General features: G+C 36.4%; 2 protein-coding genes and 1 long non-coding RNA gene across 27 annotated transcripts in view; all 3 read right to left on the reverse strand.

Moving 5' to 3' along the window:
* Positions 1 to 133: 133 nt before the first annotated feature.
* Positions 134 to 6,351, reverse strand: LOC112181498. 20 transcript variants are annotated; one of them, XR_005808224.1, is made up of 12 exons: positions 5,657 to 6,351; positions 4,634 to 4,789; positions 4,274 to 4,339; positions 4,111 to 4,167; positions 3,917 to 3,983; positions 3,314 to 3,410; positions 2,540 to 2,693; positions 2,191 to 2,263; positions 1,996 to 2,094; positions 1,785 to 1,905; positions 1,056 to 1,571; positions 134 to 397 (listed from the first exon to the last, which is right to left on the reverse strand). It is a non-coding gene; the product is annotated as an uncharacterized LOC112181498 (long non-coding RNA). The 20 variants fall into 20 exon arrangements; XR_002928896.2 differs by having other exon boundaries at positions 2,198 to 2,263; positions 5,657 to 6,347; XR_005808222.1 differs by having other exon boundaries at positions 134 to 414; positions 1,056 to 1,116; positions 1,785 to 2,094; positions 2,198 to 2,263; positions 5,657 to 6,349.
* Positions 6,352 to 11,071: 4,720 nt separating this feature from the next.
* On the reverse strand, positions 11,072 to 16,432 carry LOC112168153 (receptor-like protein EIX2). The gene is made up of 2 exons (XM_040507081.1): positions 16,092 to 16,432; positions 11,072 to 11,424 (listed from the first exon to the last, which is right to left on the reverse strand). Exons 1-2 carry the CDS (start codon positions 16,372 to 16,374, stop codon positions 11,072 to 11,074), a joined length of 636 nt encoding a protein of 211 aa, XP_040363015.1. The 5' UTR covers positions 16,375 to 16,432.
* Positions 16,433 to 17,467: 1,035 nt separating this feature from the next.
* LOC112181497 overlaps positions 17,468 to 19,518 on the reverse strand; it is a 50,319-nt gene continuing 48,268 nt past the window's right edge. For 4 of the 6 annotated variants that reach the window (XM_040516242.1, XM_040516237.1, XM_040516231.1 and 1 more), the window contains 4 exons: positions 19,243 to 19,341; positions 18,994 to 19,116; positions 18,278 to 18,354; positions 17,468 to 17,713 (listed from right to left, as the gene is read on the reverse strand). In XM_040516242.1, the coding sequence (XP_040372176.1) occupies positions 17,578 to 17,713; positions 18,278 to 18,354; positions 18,994 to 19,116; positions 19,243 to 19,341 (435 nt within the window). In that variant the 3' untranslated portion in view covers positions 17,468 to 17,577. The remainder of the gene's footprint in view (positions 17,714 to 18,277; positions 18,355 to 18,993; positions 19,117 to 19,242; positions 19,342 to 19,518) is intronic. The other 2 variants (XM_040516236.1, XR_005808190.1) reach the window with 2 other exon arrangements.

The following is a 19,518-nucleotide window of genomic DNA, read 5'->3' on the forward strand; positions in this document are numbered from 1 at the left end:
CATGGAAACCCAAACCATTATGTTTCATTCGTCCGTGCGCGATCTCCACTTCCATTTTGATACATGGTGGAATAGTGGATTGTGGCATACATACAGATTTCAAAAAGAATAGAAGTTTTTGAGCAAAAGCGGGTGTTTTAACCAAATTTATCATTCACATTTTACAGTTTTCAAAAATTGGCTATTCCATTGACCAAAAGAAAAATGTGGCACCCAAGATGTTTATATACAACTGACAAATATGGTTAGTGCTTAGCAAAATGTTCTACATTCGAAGTTCGAACCAATCATTACATGAGATCTTCATCAGTACGTGTCATCCATTAGTTCATCTACTTGGAAGTTCTCTTTTGTGTTAGTGGAAGCTTCATTTGCTGTTGGATGTGATGGACTGCCACTGAAATATTAGAGGCACTAAGATGTGAGAAAAAGAAATCAGATTACAAACTATAGAGAGATGCAAGACATGCACTAAGATGTGAGAAAAAGAATCAGATTACAAACTATAGAGAGATGCAAGACATGTGATGTAAGTTAAGTAGCTTGTTTAGCTTATGGAACTTGAACATAATGAAGTCTGCTATTTGAAATGTGCAAGTTATGGTACAACAGGTCTCTACCGTAGGGCAAGCTTGCTCAATTGATTTCAGAAAGAGTTTACAAATATGAGTAATGAAACAGGGAACAAAGCTATCCCTATATGAAGGTTTACAGATCGAATTACCAGCATATATAAAAATTCATCACATCACAGTAATAGTTCTCAACTTCTCATGCTTTTGAAAAATAAAATCAGATATTACCGAGTTACCTTCAGATCATTATTTAAGCAGAAACTGTAAGAACATTAGACCACTGGTAAATGAACTATCCGATGTTTCTTGTTTATTATTATTATTATTATTATTATTTTCATTCAATTCTAAATCTTATACATTTGCAAATAAAATTATTGATTCATAGTTATCATAAATGAGTTTCAGACCTATCTTCTTTTATACAGTAAATTACATTAAAGAATACCGAAAACTACAAAACAAAAGCTGAGAAATAACCTGTCTTCTTCAGAACATCCACATGGGTTAGCTTGACGATGCGAAGACCACGTTCAGGCTCCTGAAGAGTAAGCACCCGCGAAACCAAACAAACCAAACTCAATCCACAAATCACAATACCAACCAACAACACAACAATATAACTATACTGTTGACTGAATCCCATCTAGCCAACTTCCAAATCTCCAATTCTGTACAATGCAACTCCAAATTCTAACCCATCACCGACCCATCAAAAATATTAAACTCTCCTCCAGCCTCCTTGCTTATCTTAGCATTGCTCAGAGTAATGCGCTTCCATCTATTTCATCCATCAAAGTTTCAGACCTTATCCTTTTTTTCTCTTTTGGTCTGAACTCTGAAGTCTTTATCATCAGTCCTTTTTTTATGTACTGGTATTTTTATTTAAGTTTATGAGTTTCATGATATTGTTGGATCAGGTATTGCTTATTTAATTCCTCATTGTTTACAGTATACAGTACCAAAAGAAATTTGAATTTCTTTTCCATTCACTTCCTGCAAATTGAGAGAGAGAGAGAGAAAAAAAAAAAGGCCATGTACCAATCATGAAAGTATGTATTAACAACAAAACACAAATCCAGGCCCTCATACCAATAAATCCTAACACGAAAAAAACAGCATGCACAGAATGACCAGATCAAACTCTTCCACTGAACACAAAAACAAATTTTTACAAATAGAAGTAATGAAGAAGAAAAAGATTATCACCTTTACATCCAAAAGACCATGAATGAAGTTGATAAGAACTTCATCTTTAAACCAGGGAAGCTCAGTTACTCTATTAGCAGTACATGGATGCAAAAAATCCATATTCGCCTAATCACACTAACTGGGTATACCCAATTCTGTCAGTTTACCAATACCCCAATTTATTTAATCATTAAATAACTCATGTTGTTGACCGAAGCATGGAACTTACAGAATTGTGGAAGCAGAGGAATTTGGCTTCATAGGTGACACAACTAATACTGTGCAATCTGGAAGTTGTCAATGCCTGAGATGTGAAGCTTCTTAACACCTGTTTGACAAAGAGAATATTGTTAGAAACAGAGTTGATCACAGAATGATTATTGTAGGGTAAGCAAAGTTGGTAACTAAATCAATTTATAACAACCTCTTACTTGTATTAGCAATGTGCTTCTAAATCTTCAAACAAAGACTTCCTGTTTTTCATGACAGTGAAGGGCCTAAAGAAAAAGATACAAGTTACTTGAGTTCACCATAAAAAGAGACACAGAATCAGAGGTACAGTATAACAACAAAGGGTGCCCAGGTGAGTTCCCCAGCTTCTACAAATCTAAAATTGAGCATTGTGGGTTACTTTGCTAGAGTCGAAATATTAATTGAAAACTCAGATAAATTGGTTGACCCCACATACAGTATGCTTTTGTATAATCAGCAAACAAAGATTAGTGTCCAGAAAATGAAGAAAACCATAAAACAGGAATAGATCCAAATTCTACCTTGTACTTGGAGGCCTCTTGCACTTGATGAGTTACACAGGCAAATCCGAGAACCAAAGACGCAAGAAAGAAATGATTGCCTCCTCTTTTGATGGTTAGTTAGCTTTCTCAAAACCACATAGCACCAGCATGCCCAATCTCCCACAAAGCATTTCTACGTGCAATTACAGAATTCCAAGTACACGATTAGAAACTTTGAAACAATACAGCTTAACAAATAATCTATATTGAAAAGACATTGAAATTAGAACTAATGTAAGGATCCCATTTTAGAGAATTCTGTTACAGAGATATGAAGATGATTTTCATGAGAAATTCTTTTGTGCATATTGATGAATATAAAGATAGCTGAATATAGCAACATGTATTGTTAATAGTCAAACCTAATATATTGGCAGCAATAATAGGGAATGAAATTATGCTCTAAAGAAACCAAGCACCGAAAAAGTTTCACTCCACCGAAAAATTGAAGCTCAATGAGAACATATTAGTTTAGAGAAGTGATTTATCTTTTGAGTTTCTAAAGCTATTAAAACCCAATACCATAGTCCATCAAATTAAAACACTAAACTTTCATACAGCACCAGAGACAAAACTTTTCTTATGTGGAATTGTGGATAAACTCAAAGGTGTAACTTTGAGTTTATATATATGAGGTAGAGTATGAGATTAATACAAAATACAGTGTGTGTGTGTGTGTGTGTGTGTGTGTGTGTCAAATAAGAAGCAGAATCTAAAATATATGTATATATTGAAGACTGATAAGTTCGATACCTGAAAATGTGTGTTATATCTCTCTATGCCTACTTGAATTTGGAGATAAACTTGTTTTCTAAAGAATATACTTGGTTCCTTTCTTCAATTAAATGCTCTGGACAAAGAAAAAAGAACAAAACAACATAAATGCAGAACTCAAACACCTACGTGAAAGAGTAGTTATGGTATGTTCAAGCATACGATATTAAGAAAAATAATAGAAAAGTTTGGATGATAAAACCATGACTACACTATTTCTCATGCCAATGCACTTTCAGACATTAGAAATAGACTAAACTTGCATTCTATGCAGACACTGGGTGTTCACGTTAGCAAGTTAGTCCAATCATTCATCATTATGGAATACACGGATCAATTCTGATGTAAAGTATGACTTGCATGTATTTGACATCAAATCTGATAAGATAAATGAATTGGTATTTCAGTGAATTTCCATGTTCAAGTGCATTAACATGAAGTACCATATAACTCAATTTTCACTGGTCTCACGAAACACGACATGTAATCTGTACATTGAAAAGACTACAAACTGAAGGTGCAAAAGCAGTAGAAGCTAATCAGCTTCAAAATTGCAAAGCATCATAGATCCAGAGAAATTACCAAGCAAGAAATGCTTTCACTCTTTATCAAATGACAATTAATTTCCTTCTTACCAGCTCATGTCTACCTATAAAACATAATTTATACACCATTAATCACACTAACTGGGTATACCCGATTCTGTCAGTTTACCAATACCCCAATTTATTTAATCATTAAATAATTCATGTTGTTGACCAAAGCATGGAACTCACAGAATTGTTGAAGCAGAGGAATCTGGCTTCATAGGTGACACACTAATACTGTGCATTCTGGAAGTTTTCAAAGAGACTATTGTTAGAAACAGAGTTGATCACAGAATGACTATCGTAAGGTAAGCAAAGTTGGTAACTATATCTATTTATAACAACCTCTTACTTGTATTAGTAATGTGCTTCTAAATGTTCAAACAAAGACTTCCTGTTTTTGATGACAGTGAAGGGCCTAAAAATAAAGATATAAGTTACTTGAGTCAACTATAAAAAGAGACACAGTATCAGAGGTATAGTATAACAACAAAGGGTGTCCAGGTGAGTTCCCCAGCTTCTACAAATGCAGTAAAATAGTCTGATCTAAAATTGAGCATTGTGGGATACTTTGCTAGAGTCGAAATATTAATTGAAAACTCAGATATATTGCTTGACCCCACATATAATACTCTTGTATAATCAGCAAACGAAGATTTGAGTGTCCAGAAAATGAAGAAAACCATAAAACAGGAATAGATCCAAATTCTACCTAGTACTTGGAGGCCTCTTGCATTTGATGAATTACACAGGCAAATCCGAGAACCAAAGATGCAAGAAAGATATATGACTGCCTCCACTTTTGATGGTTAATTAGCTTTCTCAAACCAGTATAGGATCAGTATGCCCAATCTCCCACAAAGCATTTCTACGTGCAATTACAGAATTCCAAGTATATGATTAGAAACTTTGAAAAATACAGCTTAACAAATAATCTATATTGAAAAGACATTGAAATTAGAACTAATGTAAGGATCCCATTTCAGAGTTCTGTTACAGAGATATGAAGATGATTTTCATGAGAAATTCTTTTATGCATATTGATGAATATAAAGATAGCTGAATATAGCAACATGCATTGTTAATAGTCAAACCTAATATATTGGCAGCAATAATAGGGAATGAAATTATGCTCTAAAGAAACCAAGCACCGAAAAAGTTTCACTCCACAGAAAAATTGAAGCTCAATGAGAACATATTAGTTTAGAGAAGTGATTTATCTTTTGAGTTTCTAAAGCTATTAAAAACCAATACCATAGTCCATCAAATTAAAACACTGAACTTTCATACAGCACCAGAGACAAACTTTTCTTATGTGGATAAACTCATAGATGTAACTTTTCTTAATATTCCTTGGGGAAAAAGGATACAAATCATATATAACTAAACTAGAATTTTGGTTGCATGGAGACTGATCAGTTGGAATGAGGCATTAGCAAGTTGGTAAAGGATTGGTAATTTCACCGAACGCTCTTGTTACTATCAGGCTAATCCTAATGTGGGGGGATACTATCACAGAGACGGGTTAACAATCACATAGGCAGAATAAGAATAAAATAGAAGGCACAATCAAATAAGAGGCAGAGTATGAGATTAATACAAAATACACTGGAAATGATCTTTATATTTGATTCACAGTATGTTCGTAAACGCAATGATCATTATATTTGATTCACAGTATTCAAACAACATCACTAAAACCTCAAAAATAGCAAACCAATCAAACCCAACTCACTCGTGTAATCTGAGTGTTCCTACAATCAATTCCAACATGGTTTGGTAACTTAAGCGACTTTGCTCTATCCTGTCAAAAAAAAAAAAGAAAAAAAATCACCAACTGTAGTAATGCATTGCTTGCCTAGACTAACAAATTGACAGACCAGGCACATGTCCATACTACAGGCTATTGTTGTTTCAGAATATCAAAAGCCACAGCTCTTAGGCAAGTGTAATTCAAAAAACAAAAAGCTTTAATCTTTTGGATAATGAAAAACTAAAAACAACTATAGTCATCAATAACATCCAACAAAAGAAAAAGCTTAGCCCTAGCAAGCTTGCAGCGCTGTTGATCTTGGTGGCTGAGTTGATAATCTGGAAGAGTTGATAATCTGGAAGAGTTGATGTCGGTGTAGACACTGCTTCGAGACCTGATGCTTATGCTTATATACCCACCCACGAATGGGCAAAGATTAAAACCACGAATTGGGTATTATCGAAACCAAATCCTCTTCTCTTCCTCTCTATTCCAGCAGCGGAATCCAGATTGACAGTGGCAGCCCGTAATTCATGGAAAAAAGAAGGGCAGAGCCGTCTTTTCATGCCATTATGAACATTGAACAGTGGCACGGGCTTTAGTACATGTGTAGAATGTGCAACAAGAATTTAACAGAGAAGGAGGAGACGCTCCCAAGATTGATATTGCTATTAATCTCATTCTGATTTCTTGAAATATTTGATTCTAGCTTTCAAGTTTTGCAGTACAATTAGGTATTTGGCATATTCTTATAGGAATGTCCAGTTTTGCAGTACAATTATTAACCTTCTGGGATATTATTTCTTATAGGAATTAATATAACTTGCACTTGCAAATGCTCAATAGATGGTACCAGATCGATTGACAGTCATGATGCCTGCAGGCCATGCCGAGTAGCCTGAGTTCAAACGTTTGGATCAGTATTCAAACTTGGTTCCAGTTGCTTAGGTTTCAGTATAGTCCTAGCCAAACCTCACTATCTAGATGCTTGAACAAGCTTACTGCTGTGATTATTCAAGAAATTTTTCAATAACTATAAGTGAACATAACTATAGTCTTAATAATTAGCAGCTGATCGATAATTTTAGAGAAATATCTTAGCTGGAAAAATAGGCATAATTTAAATACAGTTTTAATTGGATGTATGTGATTATATGTATTTGATCAAAATGGACCGTTATCGTCCCCCTCTGGCCTCTGTACGCCTGGATCGAGTTCTATAATCCGGGAGCTGTCAATTCAATTATGGGATACAGACTTTGTTCTAAGAGCTTTTGCATGATGGGAGGAAAATGCATCTGGCTTAAAAGTTTTAAGACATCCTCCATGTGAGACTAGTACGTCTACAAAATATTGAGTTGTCTCCCGTTACACATTTGCAGATATATTTTATGTCTAGAAAATATTCCTCCCTTAAAAAAATAAAATAAAAGGACAAACAAATTTTTTTTTAAAAAAAAATAAAATATAAACAAAATGCACGTTTACCAATGAATGACTTAGACATCACCTAATCGGACGCTTAGTTACATCAAACAAGTTATGGTAGTTACCTATTTCTTCTTTTGGTTTTTAGGCTTTCTATGATGTGGAATTTGTTTTGTTATAATGGCTCTTATGTATATACGAAAATGGTCACCTGGTCAGTTATTGACCAAGAAAATAATGCTCAACCACCCTTGGATTTACATCCAAAGGCAGAGAGAATTATTATTAAGTTGAGGTGTTTTGTTTTCCACTCTTAGATGTAAATCTAAGGGTTGTTGAGCATAAATTCTTTGGTCAGCAACTGACCAGGTGAACACCACTGATATATATAAACATATTTTCCCATGGAATCATTATCTTTTTTTTTTTTGCTTCCTTCATATGTGAGTCCAATATGATCAGAATATAAGTCCATCGATCAATTGAATTTACAAAGCAGCATACACAATACAACAAAACTAATTTCAATTAGATGATCTTGACAGTGATTATCATGGGTATTGTTTATATCGGATTAATATACCAGCAACTCAGTCCGATAACAGGGACGATTATGTTTCAATTCAGCAATAAGAACTAGAAATATGTATTAATTGATCGAGTTGCCTTGGCATTAAAGGTATGTTATACTTGATCGAGAAAACCCTCCAGTTCTTACCAGCACTCTTATCTGCTTGTCTTACCAAATTGGACTTTTCGTAATTCAACTGTAAATAAGACACAACACAAGAACACATAATACGTACAAATCACAACGTGAACTTTTGGTGAAAAAGAAATAACAGCAACGTTCGATTCATTTTGTATAATTATAGGAGCTCTCAGGTGTTTATGTCACTAGAATATTGTGAATCCCGAAGGATATCTTTAGTCTTTTTCTATTAATGGCACTTCTAAAGTTGAATCAGCCAAGTTCATCTCACACAAGAATATGCACTTTTTCTATTAATGGCACTTCTAATGTTGAATCAGCCAAGTTCATCTCACACAAGAATATATATGCATTGGTACAAAACCAAACATCAAATACAAGTGTTTAAGGATATTGGTAATTTACCTGTCTGCACACATGCATTATCAGCTTTTTCAATAAGACAATTTTTTAAACGCATCTATTACATCGGAGAATGGTATACTTAAGAAACAATATAGTATACTGATTCTATTGAGACGAATGTGTCATAATATGAGGCAGTTCATGGTCTCTAGCTATATATAGCTAACTTCGAATTCAACTTCTTCAAACCAACACAAACGAAGCCAGAGCATTAAAAGAGGAAGATGAAGATCCAGATTTGTTCTTCTGGGGCCTTTCTCTTAATCTTTATCGTTCTTGTTACGAACTGGGTGAGCATTCAAGCTCAAACCTGCAAGCCTAGCTGAACAATATATAAGGGGAAGAAAGCCACCTCCAAAGCAATGCAACAAAGAGAATATGTCTGAATGCTGCAAAAAAGGCCCTTCAGCCATCAATTCTCGAGTCGCAAGAGATCGAAGTTTCCTTCCACTTGCTATCAACAGAAAATCACCTTTTGGAGCGACTTTGTGGCCAAATTCGGAGCTTCTTCTCCCTTGACCAAATTCTTCATTCTTCTGCTTATTAGTGCATATCAAGTGCAGACAATCTTCCACAGTTTTGTAAGGACAATTCGAGATCCCCAGAAAGATTGTTGTTGCTTAATCTCAACCATTTGAGTGATGGACATAGAGCTTAGAATTTAACCATTTGATTGTTGTTGTTTGAAAAGTCTATGATGGTCAAATCTTGTAAACCCATCCAATTCCTAGGAATAATTCCGGATAAATAATTCCTTGAGAGATGAAGAAAGACCAGTGATCTCATTTTACTTCAGAAAGGGGGAACAGTACCATTCATATTATTCCTCAAAAGACCTGGGACACTCAACTTTGACATCTCACTGCCAATGTTTAAGAGAATTGGTCCGGAAAATCTGTTGCTTGCCAAGCTTAGATTTATTAGATCTGGCCAAAGTGGAATGGAACCTACTACACTGTTGTTGTTCACGAACTGTAGAGGAGAATTTATGGAGTTAGGAAGTTCTCCTCTCAACTGATTGTCACAGAGTTCCAACCACGTGAGGAGAGGTGAAATTCTCCAAAACCAATCGGGTATTGTATCTGAAACTCCAACATCTATAAGTGCTATGTCTCTAAGGAAATTTTGAGCTCTGAGCCATGCTGGATATGCAGGACTCATAAGCTTGCAATATGTGATAGTAAGAAATGCAAGATTGAAGGGAGGAATAGATGACTAGCATGATAGTTCAAAACTCACCAATTTAGTGAGTTTTTAGAAATGGTTTTTAGACAAAAAACCCCTACCCATGGACAACCCCTGAAATCCAAGTACTGTAATTCTCTGAGTTGTCCGATACTTTCTAGAATAGTTCCATTCAGTTTTGAGTTATAGGAAAGTTCCAGATCCACTAAATGCGACATGTTTCCTATTGATGTTGGAAGTGGACTGGAGATTGAGTTAAAGGAAAGGTCCAAGGTCTGCAAATGAAAGAAATCCAATTGATGGCGGAAGTGGTCTAGAGATCAAGTTGTTGGAAAGGCACGACTCCAAATTTGGCAGATTTCCAACCCACCTTGGAAGTGGACTGGAAATCTTATTATAGGAAAGGTACAAGGTTTGCAAATGTGATAGATTTCCAATTGAGGTTGGAAGTGGACCAGATATTGAGTTGTTGGGAAGGTGTAAAGTCTCTAGATGTGACAGTTTTCCTATTGATGTTGGAAGTGGATCGGAGATAGAGTTGTAGGAAAGGTCCAAGGTCTGCAAATGTGAGAGATTTCTAATTGATGTCGGAAGTTGACTGGAGATTGAGTTCAATAAAAGTTTCAAGGTCTGCAAGTGAGAAAGATGTTCAATTGATGTCGGAAGTGGACCGAGGACTGTGTTGTTAGAAAGGTCTAAGGTCACCAAATGTGACAGACTTCCTATTGATGTTGGAAGTCGACTGGAGATCGAGTTCAAGAAATGTCCAAGGTCTCCAAAGGTGAAAGATTTCCAATTGATGTTTGAAGTGCATCCGAGATTGAGTTGATGGAAGGGTTCAAGGTCTCCAAATTATGTGAAAGACTTCCTATTGACATTGAAAGTTTACCAGAGATTTGTTTATCTGAAAGAAGAAGCTCGATGACGATATCTGTTTGATTGTTGAAAACTATGCCATTCCACCTGTAGCAGTCTTCCCCATGCTAAGAGTCAAGCACAGACAAGGGGTCTATAAGGTCATGCTTGAATTCAAGGAGAGCCATTCACTCTTTCTTGATGCAAGCAACATTGGAAATCTCGTGAAAAGTCGTAGTCGAGATTGGCAAATTGTTGTGGCTTCAAAGAAAACAAAAGAATATTAAATTAAAAGAAACAAATTAGCAAGAATAAGATGCTGAAAGGAAGTAGCTGCTTTGCGGCAAGCCATTGTAGTAAGGAAGTAGATAACTAGTATGAGAGCTCACTTTCTACTCACTTTATCATACTACAAGGAACACATGTATCACAAATTCACAATGGTCTAGTCAGACTCTGTACTTCAACTGCGTGACAAAAATTCAGAAGCTAGGGTATATGATTGCCTCACTAAATTATTTGCGCGAAGTTCTTTTCCTTTCATTTCCTCCTTTCTGAATGTTTTTGGAAGGATGGATGAAGTTCCCCAACAAGCTTTACATGTCAATACTTGTATTAGTAGCCCAGAAAACTTGACGAATTCCTATTAGTACAGCCGTTTTGTGTCCTAATATTTAAATTCCCTTCTGCTATAAGCTTAGTAAACAGTTATCGTTCTTCAAAGGAAAACATTAAAGAGATAGACGTTGCTTTCCAATCACAATTAACATAGTAGAATTCTTGATGAAGAGTGTTTATCTTAGTCATCCCAATCAAAATCCTACAATGAACCCCAACGCTGTGCTTGCATAGGACCATAATTTTCCATACTTATCTTCTTCATCTTCCTCAACCTTTGCAGCTGGATCATTATGGGATGCTGAGCTGCATTGGGTTGGCAATGGAGGTCCACAAAGTCCGGAGTTTCCTTCAAATGAGGTTGGATCGAAGGTGTGGAATTGGTTGGCTGATGGGATTGGCCCAGAGAAGTTGCTGAATGACAAATTCAATTTGTTTAATGAAGTCATGGAGTTCATGCTTGAAGGAATTAAACCCCAAAGATGGTTACTAGAGAGGTCAAGTGCTTCTAACTCATGTAAGCTTCCGATACCCTCTGGTATCTTTCCTGTCAAATGGTTATGGGATAAGTTCAAGCTACCCAAAGCCATGAGATTTTTGACCTCTTCTGGTATTTCTCCCCATAGATTATTACTTGACAGGTACTTTTTAATGAGTCCTATGAAATCAGCAATATATTCATATTCTACTCCTTTCACATTTAAGTCGATATGCATAGGATCATAAACAACCAAAGGGAACGTCAAGTTCCTAACCCAGCTGTTTCCAAGCAAGCCATCTACTGTTGTCATTTGTTTCAAACCACCAAGACATGCAGGAATGGAGCCAAATATATTATTTTGGGAAAGGTCTAAAACCTGAAGAGAGGAGAGATCGCATAATTGATGAGGAATATTTCCTATGAACTTGTTGGCTCCTAGAAGTAAATAAGACAATGTATGAAGGTTTTCTCCAATACAATATGGTATGGTGCCGGAAAACTTGTTTCCTGCCAGATCAAGTGCAGAAAGATTTCTGCAAGTTTGCAAAGACGACTCAAGATTCCCAGAAAGATTATTGTTGCTTAATCTCAACCATTTGAGTGATGGTAGTTGGGAGCACATGGAGCTTGAGATTTCACCAAATAGATTGTTATTTGAAAAGTCTATGACCTTCAAATATTGCAAACCCGTCCAATCCCTAGGAATATTTCCAGAGAAATAATTCCTTGAGAGATCAAGAAGCACCAACTTTGACATCTCGGGGCCAATAGGAATAGGCCCTGAAAATCTATTGTTTGCCAAGCTTAGTTGTGTTACATTTGGCCAAAGTGGAAGGGACCCTACCAAACTGTTATTTTTCAAATTAACGTATTGAATAGTAGAACTCACAGACTTGGGAAGGTTTCCTCTTAACTGGTTATGAGATAACACCACATACTCAAGGAATGGAGAAAATCTCCAAAACCAATCGGGTATTGTATCTGAAATTCCGACACTCCAAAGATTTAAGTAATTGAGGAATTTTTGACTTCTGAGCCACACTGGAAAAGCAGTATCCATTAGTTTACAATCCGTGATATAAAGATTCGTAAGACTGAAGATGGGAATCCAGTCATGACTGACGTTGAAAACCAAAGAGTTGGATGCCTCGCTGGATAAAGTAAAGTCTTTCAATCTGCTAGTGTTCTGAAAATGATTTTCGGATATAAAGCCTTCCCATGAACAACTGTCGAGATACAAGGACTTTAACTCTCCAAGTTGTCCAATGCTTTCTGGAATAGTTCCATTCATTTTTGAGTTGTAGGAAAGGTCCAAGTTCTGCAAATTTGAAAGACTTCCGATCGATGTAGGAAGTGGACAGGAAATTTTGTTTGAATAAAGGTCCAAGCTCTGCAAATTTGAAAGACTTCCGATCGACGTCGGAAGTGGACTGGAAATTGAGTTCTCAGAAAGGTACAAGGTCTGCAAATTTGAAAGATTTCCGATCGATGTCGGAAGTGGACCGGAAATTGAGTTTGAAGAAAGGTCCAAGCTCTGCAAATTTGAAAGACTTCCGATCGATGTCGGAAGTGGACCGGAAATTGAGTTCCCAGAAAGGTACAAGGTCTGCAAATTTGAAAGATTTCCGATCGATGTCGGAAATGGACCGGAAATTTTGTTTGACGAAAGGGACAAGCTCTGCAAATTTGAAAGATTTCCGATAGATGTCGGAAGTGGACAGGAAATTTTGTTTGAAGAAAAGGACAAGCTCTGCAAATTTGAAAGATTTCCGATCGATGTCGGAAGTGGACAGGAAATTTTGTTTGAAGAAAGGGACAAGCTCTGCAAATTTGAAAGATTTCTAATAGATGTCGGAAGTGGACCGAAAATTTTGTTTGGAGAAAGGGACAAGCTCTGGAAATTTGAAAGATTTCCGATCGATGTCGGAAGTGGACCGGAAATTTTGTTTGAATAAAGGTGTAAGGCCCCGTACCTTATTTTTTTTTATGAAGTGCGTTTTACCATTATTGACCGAGGAGTGACTTTTTCTTTAGTCCGGCCAATTAGGAAATTTCTTTGAGATTGTCGAAGAATACGAAAAATCGAGTTCGTGGACACGTAGTTTGTTTAAATTGGAGTTATATTGGAAAAGTTATGACAAAAAATAGAAAATTTCTATTTTTGGCATGTTTTTCTTTTTTGTGAGCTTCTAATTGTGGTAAGGAGGGATTAAAAATCAGATGGGAAGAGAGAGAAAGTAAAGGAATCAAAAAAAAAAAAAAAGGAGGAGAGAGAACGGGACAACCCGAGCCCCCCTTCCTTTTTTTCTTCCGCCGTTGCTCTCTCTCTCTCCGGCGATTCCGTCGCCATCTGGCCACCCCAGGACGAAAGGTTGGGCACGGCGTGATCCTCTCTTCCTTCTCCATCTAGCCATGTAAGTCTTTCACCTTGGGTAGCTTCGTTTTAGAGATTTGAAGAGAATTGCAAAAAGGGGAAAAATTGGATTTTTGCTTGGATGTCCGGTTTCCGGCGATTTCTGGCCGGATTCTTTGGGGTTTTTGGTTGTTGGGGAAGTGCTGAACGTGTTCCTAACCTTGTTGCAGCTCGTTTTGATCGGTGGAGGAAGATTTGAAGGTGTTTGAGACTGTGAACAGTATCGTGAACAGTAACTCTCGAATTCTTGGGTTCTTGTTTGATTTTTCTGGATATTCCTACTTGAATTTGGTTATTGTTGCAGGTTTAGAAATGGTTATGTGTGTTATGGAGTTGATTTTGGATTAAATAGGTTGATTGGAATTGAATTTAATCTTTGAGTTTGTGTTAAACTTGAAGTTGGTTGGATATTGAGTTTTCTTTGGTTTGTGATGTTGAACATGGTTGATGGATTTGTCATGTTTGTAGTGTTGGGTGAAAACTCTTGGAAAAAGGGCTATTATGAATTGTTGTTAGGAAGTAGAGAGAATTTGAGATTGTTGGAGTTGAAATTGTGAACTTGAAAAGGAGAAAAATTAAGAATGAATGTGGGAATTTTTGGAAAGGATTTATATTATAAATTGGTGGTAATTTGTGATGAAGGAAGTGAGATTAAATTGATTAAGTTATCGAACGGTTCTTGTGAAGATTTAGATTAAGTGAAGTCTTTGAACGATTGAGAAATCGAATTAAAAATCGGTTGAGTAGTATGAATTAGAGGGCATTGAGATTGTAAGGAATTATAGAATTTAATCCAAGTTTAAGTGAGGGAGTTTTATGACAATTTGTAATTAACGGATGCTTATTCCGAGGGGAATGGGTTGTTTTGAGAGTATTTCATTATATGGTTAATTATATCCTATTCTATTGTGACAGGACGTACTGAGCCCTCGAGCGAGGAGGACACAGGCAGGTAGCAGGGTTAGCTGCGGGACTCACTTGTGAGTGGACTTTTATTTTATTTAAATAATGCATGCAGCATGGTATTAAATTTTGAAATGGATTGTTATTTGAGTAAATATGATTTTATGGAAAGAAAAGGATCAAAAGGAAACAGTTGACAAGGAGGACAGTTTTGGCGCATGCGTATCTTACCTAGTTGGCAGTCCTTTCTAGGTAATAGTCTGGTCGGCAGTCCCGTCCAGACTACAACTCGGTTGGCAGTCCCATCCGATGCGTCATCTGGTTGGCAGACCCTTCCAGATGACTTGAGATAGTTAGTCGGCAGTCCCGTCTACTACCTGTGGCTAGTTGGCAGTCCCAACTAATCACCGCCTCCTATTCCGGTTGGCAGTCCCTTCCGATGCGTCATCGGGTGGCAGTCCCTCCCCTTATGGCATGAGATGCCTAGGAAGCAGTCCTTCCTAGTCATCAAATGAGTTTCTTGGAAAAATAGTGAGTTGGAAACTTTTATGAAGTCTGGCTGCATGTTTGTTTTGTTGGAAAGAGAAATGGGAAGGCATACCATAAATTGTTTGATTCTTGTTTCGGTTTTGTCCACTCACTCTAATGGATTTTATATGTTTTCCCCTAGGCCCTTCGTTTTCAAATGCCCAGATTTCAGATTAGCAGAGATCGCGTCCAGGCTCAAGGACTTGGAAATCAGCGCTTCCGTTTTTGTCCGTAGGTTATTACTTAACCTACCTTGTATGATATCGGCTTAGTTTAGGTGTTGCTCTGATAATCTTTTTCCTTTATTTTGATGGATGTTGTTGTTCGGATTGTTGTTGCTTACGGAGGTTATGTTGGGATTTGAACTTTCCGGATGTAATATATGTGTTTGGATTGTAAATATGATATTGTAGGTTGAGTAGAAGTTAATGTTGTAATCATGTCCAGGTTTGTGAAATTTTTGGGTAGCCCATATTTAGGGGAGGTTCTGCCGAATTTTCGGTAGGATTTCGCTTAACGTGGGCCCCGCAGGCTCGTATCCAGGTAATTGGGGTGATTCCTGGGTCGGGTCCTGTCAAAAGGTCCAAGCTCTGCAAATTTGAAAGACTTCCGATAGATGTCGGAAGTGGACCGAAAATTTTGTTTGAAGAAAGGGACAAGCTCTGCAAATTTGAAAGATTTCCGATCGATGTCGGAAGTGGACCGGAGATGAAATTGAAAGAAAGGTTCAAGGTCCGCAGATCTGAAAGATTTTCGATTGATATCGGAAGTGGGCCAGAGAACGAATTGTTAAAAAGAATCAAGGTCTCCAAATCCGAAAGACTGCCTATTGACATTGAAAGTGTACCAGAGATTTGTGTATCCAAAAGACGAAGCTCGATGATGTTACCTGTTTGGTTGTTGCAGACTATGCCATGCCAGTTGCAGCAGTCTTTGCCAACCCAAGAATGAAGCTCAAACAAAGGATCTTGAAGTCCTTGCTTGAATTCAAGGAGGGCCTTCCTCTCTTCCTCAATGCAAGCCACATTGGACCTCTCATCATTGACAGTATTGGAGTTGGCAAATATTGTTGTGGCTTCAAGGAAAATAGAAGAATATGGATTTAAGAAAAGAAGGAAACTGACAAGAGAAAGAAGTTGAAAGGGAGCAGCTGCTACTTTGTGGCAAGCCATTGTGTTTGGTTCTGGGTAAGGAAGTAGATAATGGGTACCAGTCCCTCTGATTCATTGCTATTTATAAGTAAAAATAGCCTCTATTTACTCTAAGCGTGTTTACTGGTAAGTACTTCTGGTTAAGCAAAGATTGCTATTTCATCTATTGGATTACTAAGATAAATTCTAATGGAATTCTCAGGGATGTTCAGCACAGTATTTGTGTCTAATATTAAAACAGATTTATTGTTGCTCAATACTTTGGGGTTTTGTCCAGGGGAGAAGTTTTTTTTGTTTTTTTGGCATTATCCAGGGGAGAAGTTTAATTACTACAAAGCTTGGGTACAAACCAAAGTCACCAAACAAAGTCTATAATCTACTTTTTTATGACCTTCCATGATTGCTCATTCCTTCATACTGTCCATCAAACACGCTAAGGCAGCCATTACAATTAATACAATTAAGATCCTAAGATCAAACAATTGACAACTAAAAAACATTGATACTAATAGTTTACAATCAGAGAAATGAAGATGGTAATCAAGGTGAGGTGAATGCCCATTCATTGCTGTGCATTAATGGATTGCTTATCATATTCATCATTATCAGTCTTAGAAACTAAATTAACCTAAAAAATTTCAAAAGAGTTGTATGTGTTGAGATTGTTGTTCGTTGTCATGCAACTAGGACCCATATGGTGCAGCAAGTTTTGACTTTGGTGAATAAGGTCTTAATGATGTTTGTGGAAACCGTGTACTATATATGCGTGGATTTTGGGTTGTTGAACATGATAAATCGTGTAATATCTTCTCATAACTTGTTATCTAAAAAGCTTTTTGTTTGATCCAAACTAAACTTGAGCGTCAGTCTCCAAAAGAAAAACTAGCTAACGTACCCGCGCGCTGCTGAGGGGAAAGAGTATGCTCTTTTTACATTTATGGAAACCAAAAACCATAAAACCATCATGTATCATGTTTCATTCGTCCGTACGCGATCGCTACTTCCATTTTGATACATAGTGGAATATTGGATTGTGGCATACAAACAAAGTTAAAAAAGAATAGAAGTTTTTGAGCAAGAGCGGGTGTTTTAACCAAACTTGTCATTCACATTTTATAGTGCTAAAAAATTTTGATATTCTATTGACCAAAAGAAAAATGTTGCACCCAAGATGTTTATATTCAACTGACAAATATGGTTAGTTCTTAGCAAAATATTATATATTCAAAGTTCGAACCAATCATTACATGAGATCTTCATCATGTCATCCATTAGTTCATCTGCTTGGAAGTTCTCTTTTGTGTTAGTGGAAGCTTCATTTGCTGTTGGATGTGATGGACTGCCACTGAAATATTGGGCACTAAGATGTGAGAAAAAGAATCAGATTACAAAATATAGAGAGATGCAAGATATGCGATGTAAGTAGCTTTAGGAACCCATGTTTAGCTTAAGGACATGAACATAATGAAGTTTGCTATTTTAAAAGTGCAAGTTATGGTATGACAGGTCTCTATTATAGGTCAAGCTTGCTCAATTGATTTCAGAAAAAAGTTTATGAATATGAGTAATCAAACAGAGAACGAAGCTATCCCTATATGAAGGTTTACAGATCGAATTACCAGCATATATCAAAATTCATCACATCACAGTAATAGTTCTCATGCTTTTGAAAAATAAAATCAGATATTACAAAGTTACTTTCAGATCATTACTAAGCAGAAACTGTAAGAACATTAGATCACTGGTAAATGAACTATCTGATGTTTTTTTTTTTTTTTTTTTTTTTTATCATACAGGTCTTCTAAACTTATGCAAATAAAATTATTGATTAGTTATCAGAAATGAGTTTCAGACCTATCTTCTTTAATACAATGAATTACGTTAAAGAATACCAAAAACTACAAAACAAAAGCTGAGAAATAACCTGTCTTCTTCAGGAACATCCACATGCGTTAGCTTGACGATGGTAAGACCACGTTCAGGCTCCTCAAGAGTAAGCACCTGCGAAACCAAACAAACCAAACTCAATCCACAAATCACAATAACAACCAACAACACAACAATATAACTATACTGTTGACTGAATCCCATCTGGCCAACTTCCAAATCTCCAATTCTGTACAATGTAACTCCAAATTCTTGCCCATCACCGACCCATCAAAAATATTAAACTCTCCTCCAGCCTCCTTGCTTATCTTAGCATTGCTCTGAGTAAAGCGCTTCCATCTATTTCATCCATCAACGTTTCAGACCTTATCCTTTTTTTTTTTTTTTTCCTTTTGGTCTGAACTCTGAAGTCTTTATCATCAATCCTTTTTTTATGTACTGGTATTTTTATTTAAGTTTATGAGTTTCATGATATTGTTGGTATCAGGTATTGCTCATTTAATTCCTCATTGTTTACAGTATAGAGTACCAAAAGAAATTTGAATTTCTTTTCCATTCACTTCCTGCAAATTGAAAGAAAAAAAAAAGCCACGTATTAGTCATGAAAGTATATACTAACAACAAAACACAAATCCAGGCCCTCATACCAATAAATCTTAACACAAAAAAACAGCATGCACAGAATGACCAGATCAAACTGAACACAAAACAAATTTTTACAAATAGAAGTAATGAAGAAAAAAAGATTATTACCTTTACATCCAAAAGACCATGAATGAAGTTGATAAGAACTTCATCTTTAAACCCGGGAAGCTCAGTTACTCTATTAGCAGTACCTGGATGCAAAAAATCCATATTCGCCTTCCTCATGTCTACCTATAAAACATAATTATACACCATTAATCACACTGACTGGGTATACCCGATTCTGTCAGTTTACCAATACCCCAATTTATTTAATCATTAAATAACTCATGTTGTTGACCGAAGCATGGAACTTACAGAATTGCTGAAGCAGAGGAATCTAGCTTCATAGGTGACACAACTAATACTGTGCATTCTGGAAGTTTTCAATGCCTGAGATGTGAAGCTTCTTAACACCTGTTTGACAAAGAGACTATTGTTAGAAACAGAGTTGATCACAGAATGACTATCGTAGGGTAAGCAAAGTTGGTAACTAAATCTATGTATAACAACCTCTTACTTGTATTAGTAATGTGCTTCTAAATCTTCAAACAAAGACTTCCAGTTTTTTATGACAGTTAAGGGCCTAAAAAT

This window comes from Rosa chinensis, chromosome 1 (assembly GCF_002994745.2).
Source record: "Rosa chinensis cultivar Old Blush chromosome 1, RchiOBHm-V2, whole genome shotgun sequence".
Taxonomy (NCBI): Eukaryota; Viridiplantae; Streptophyta; class Magnoliopsida; order Rosales; family Rosaceae; genus Rosa; species Rosa chinensis.

Bases quoted from the DNA above. Each gene is read 5' to 3' on its own strand.
- LOC112168153 (XM_040507081.1), bottom strand. From the start codon at position 16,374: ATGGCTTGCCACAAAGTAGCAGCTGCTCCCTTTCAACTTCTTTCTCTT. The intron at 11,425-16,091 runs GTAACATCATCG...ACCATTTGACAG, and splicing joins AGTCTGCAACAACCAAACAG to GAAAGATACCAGAGGGTATC.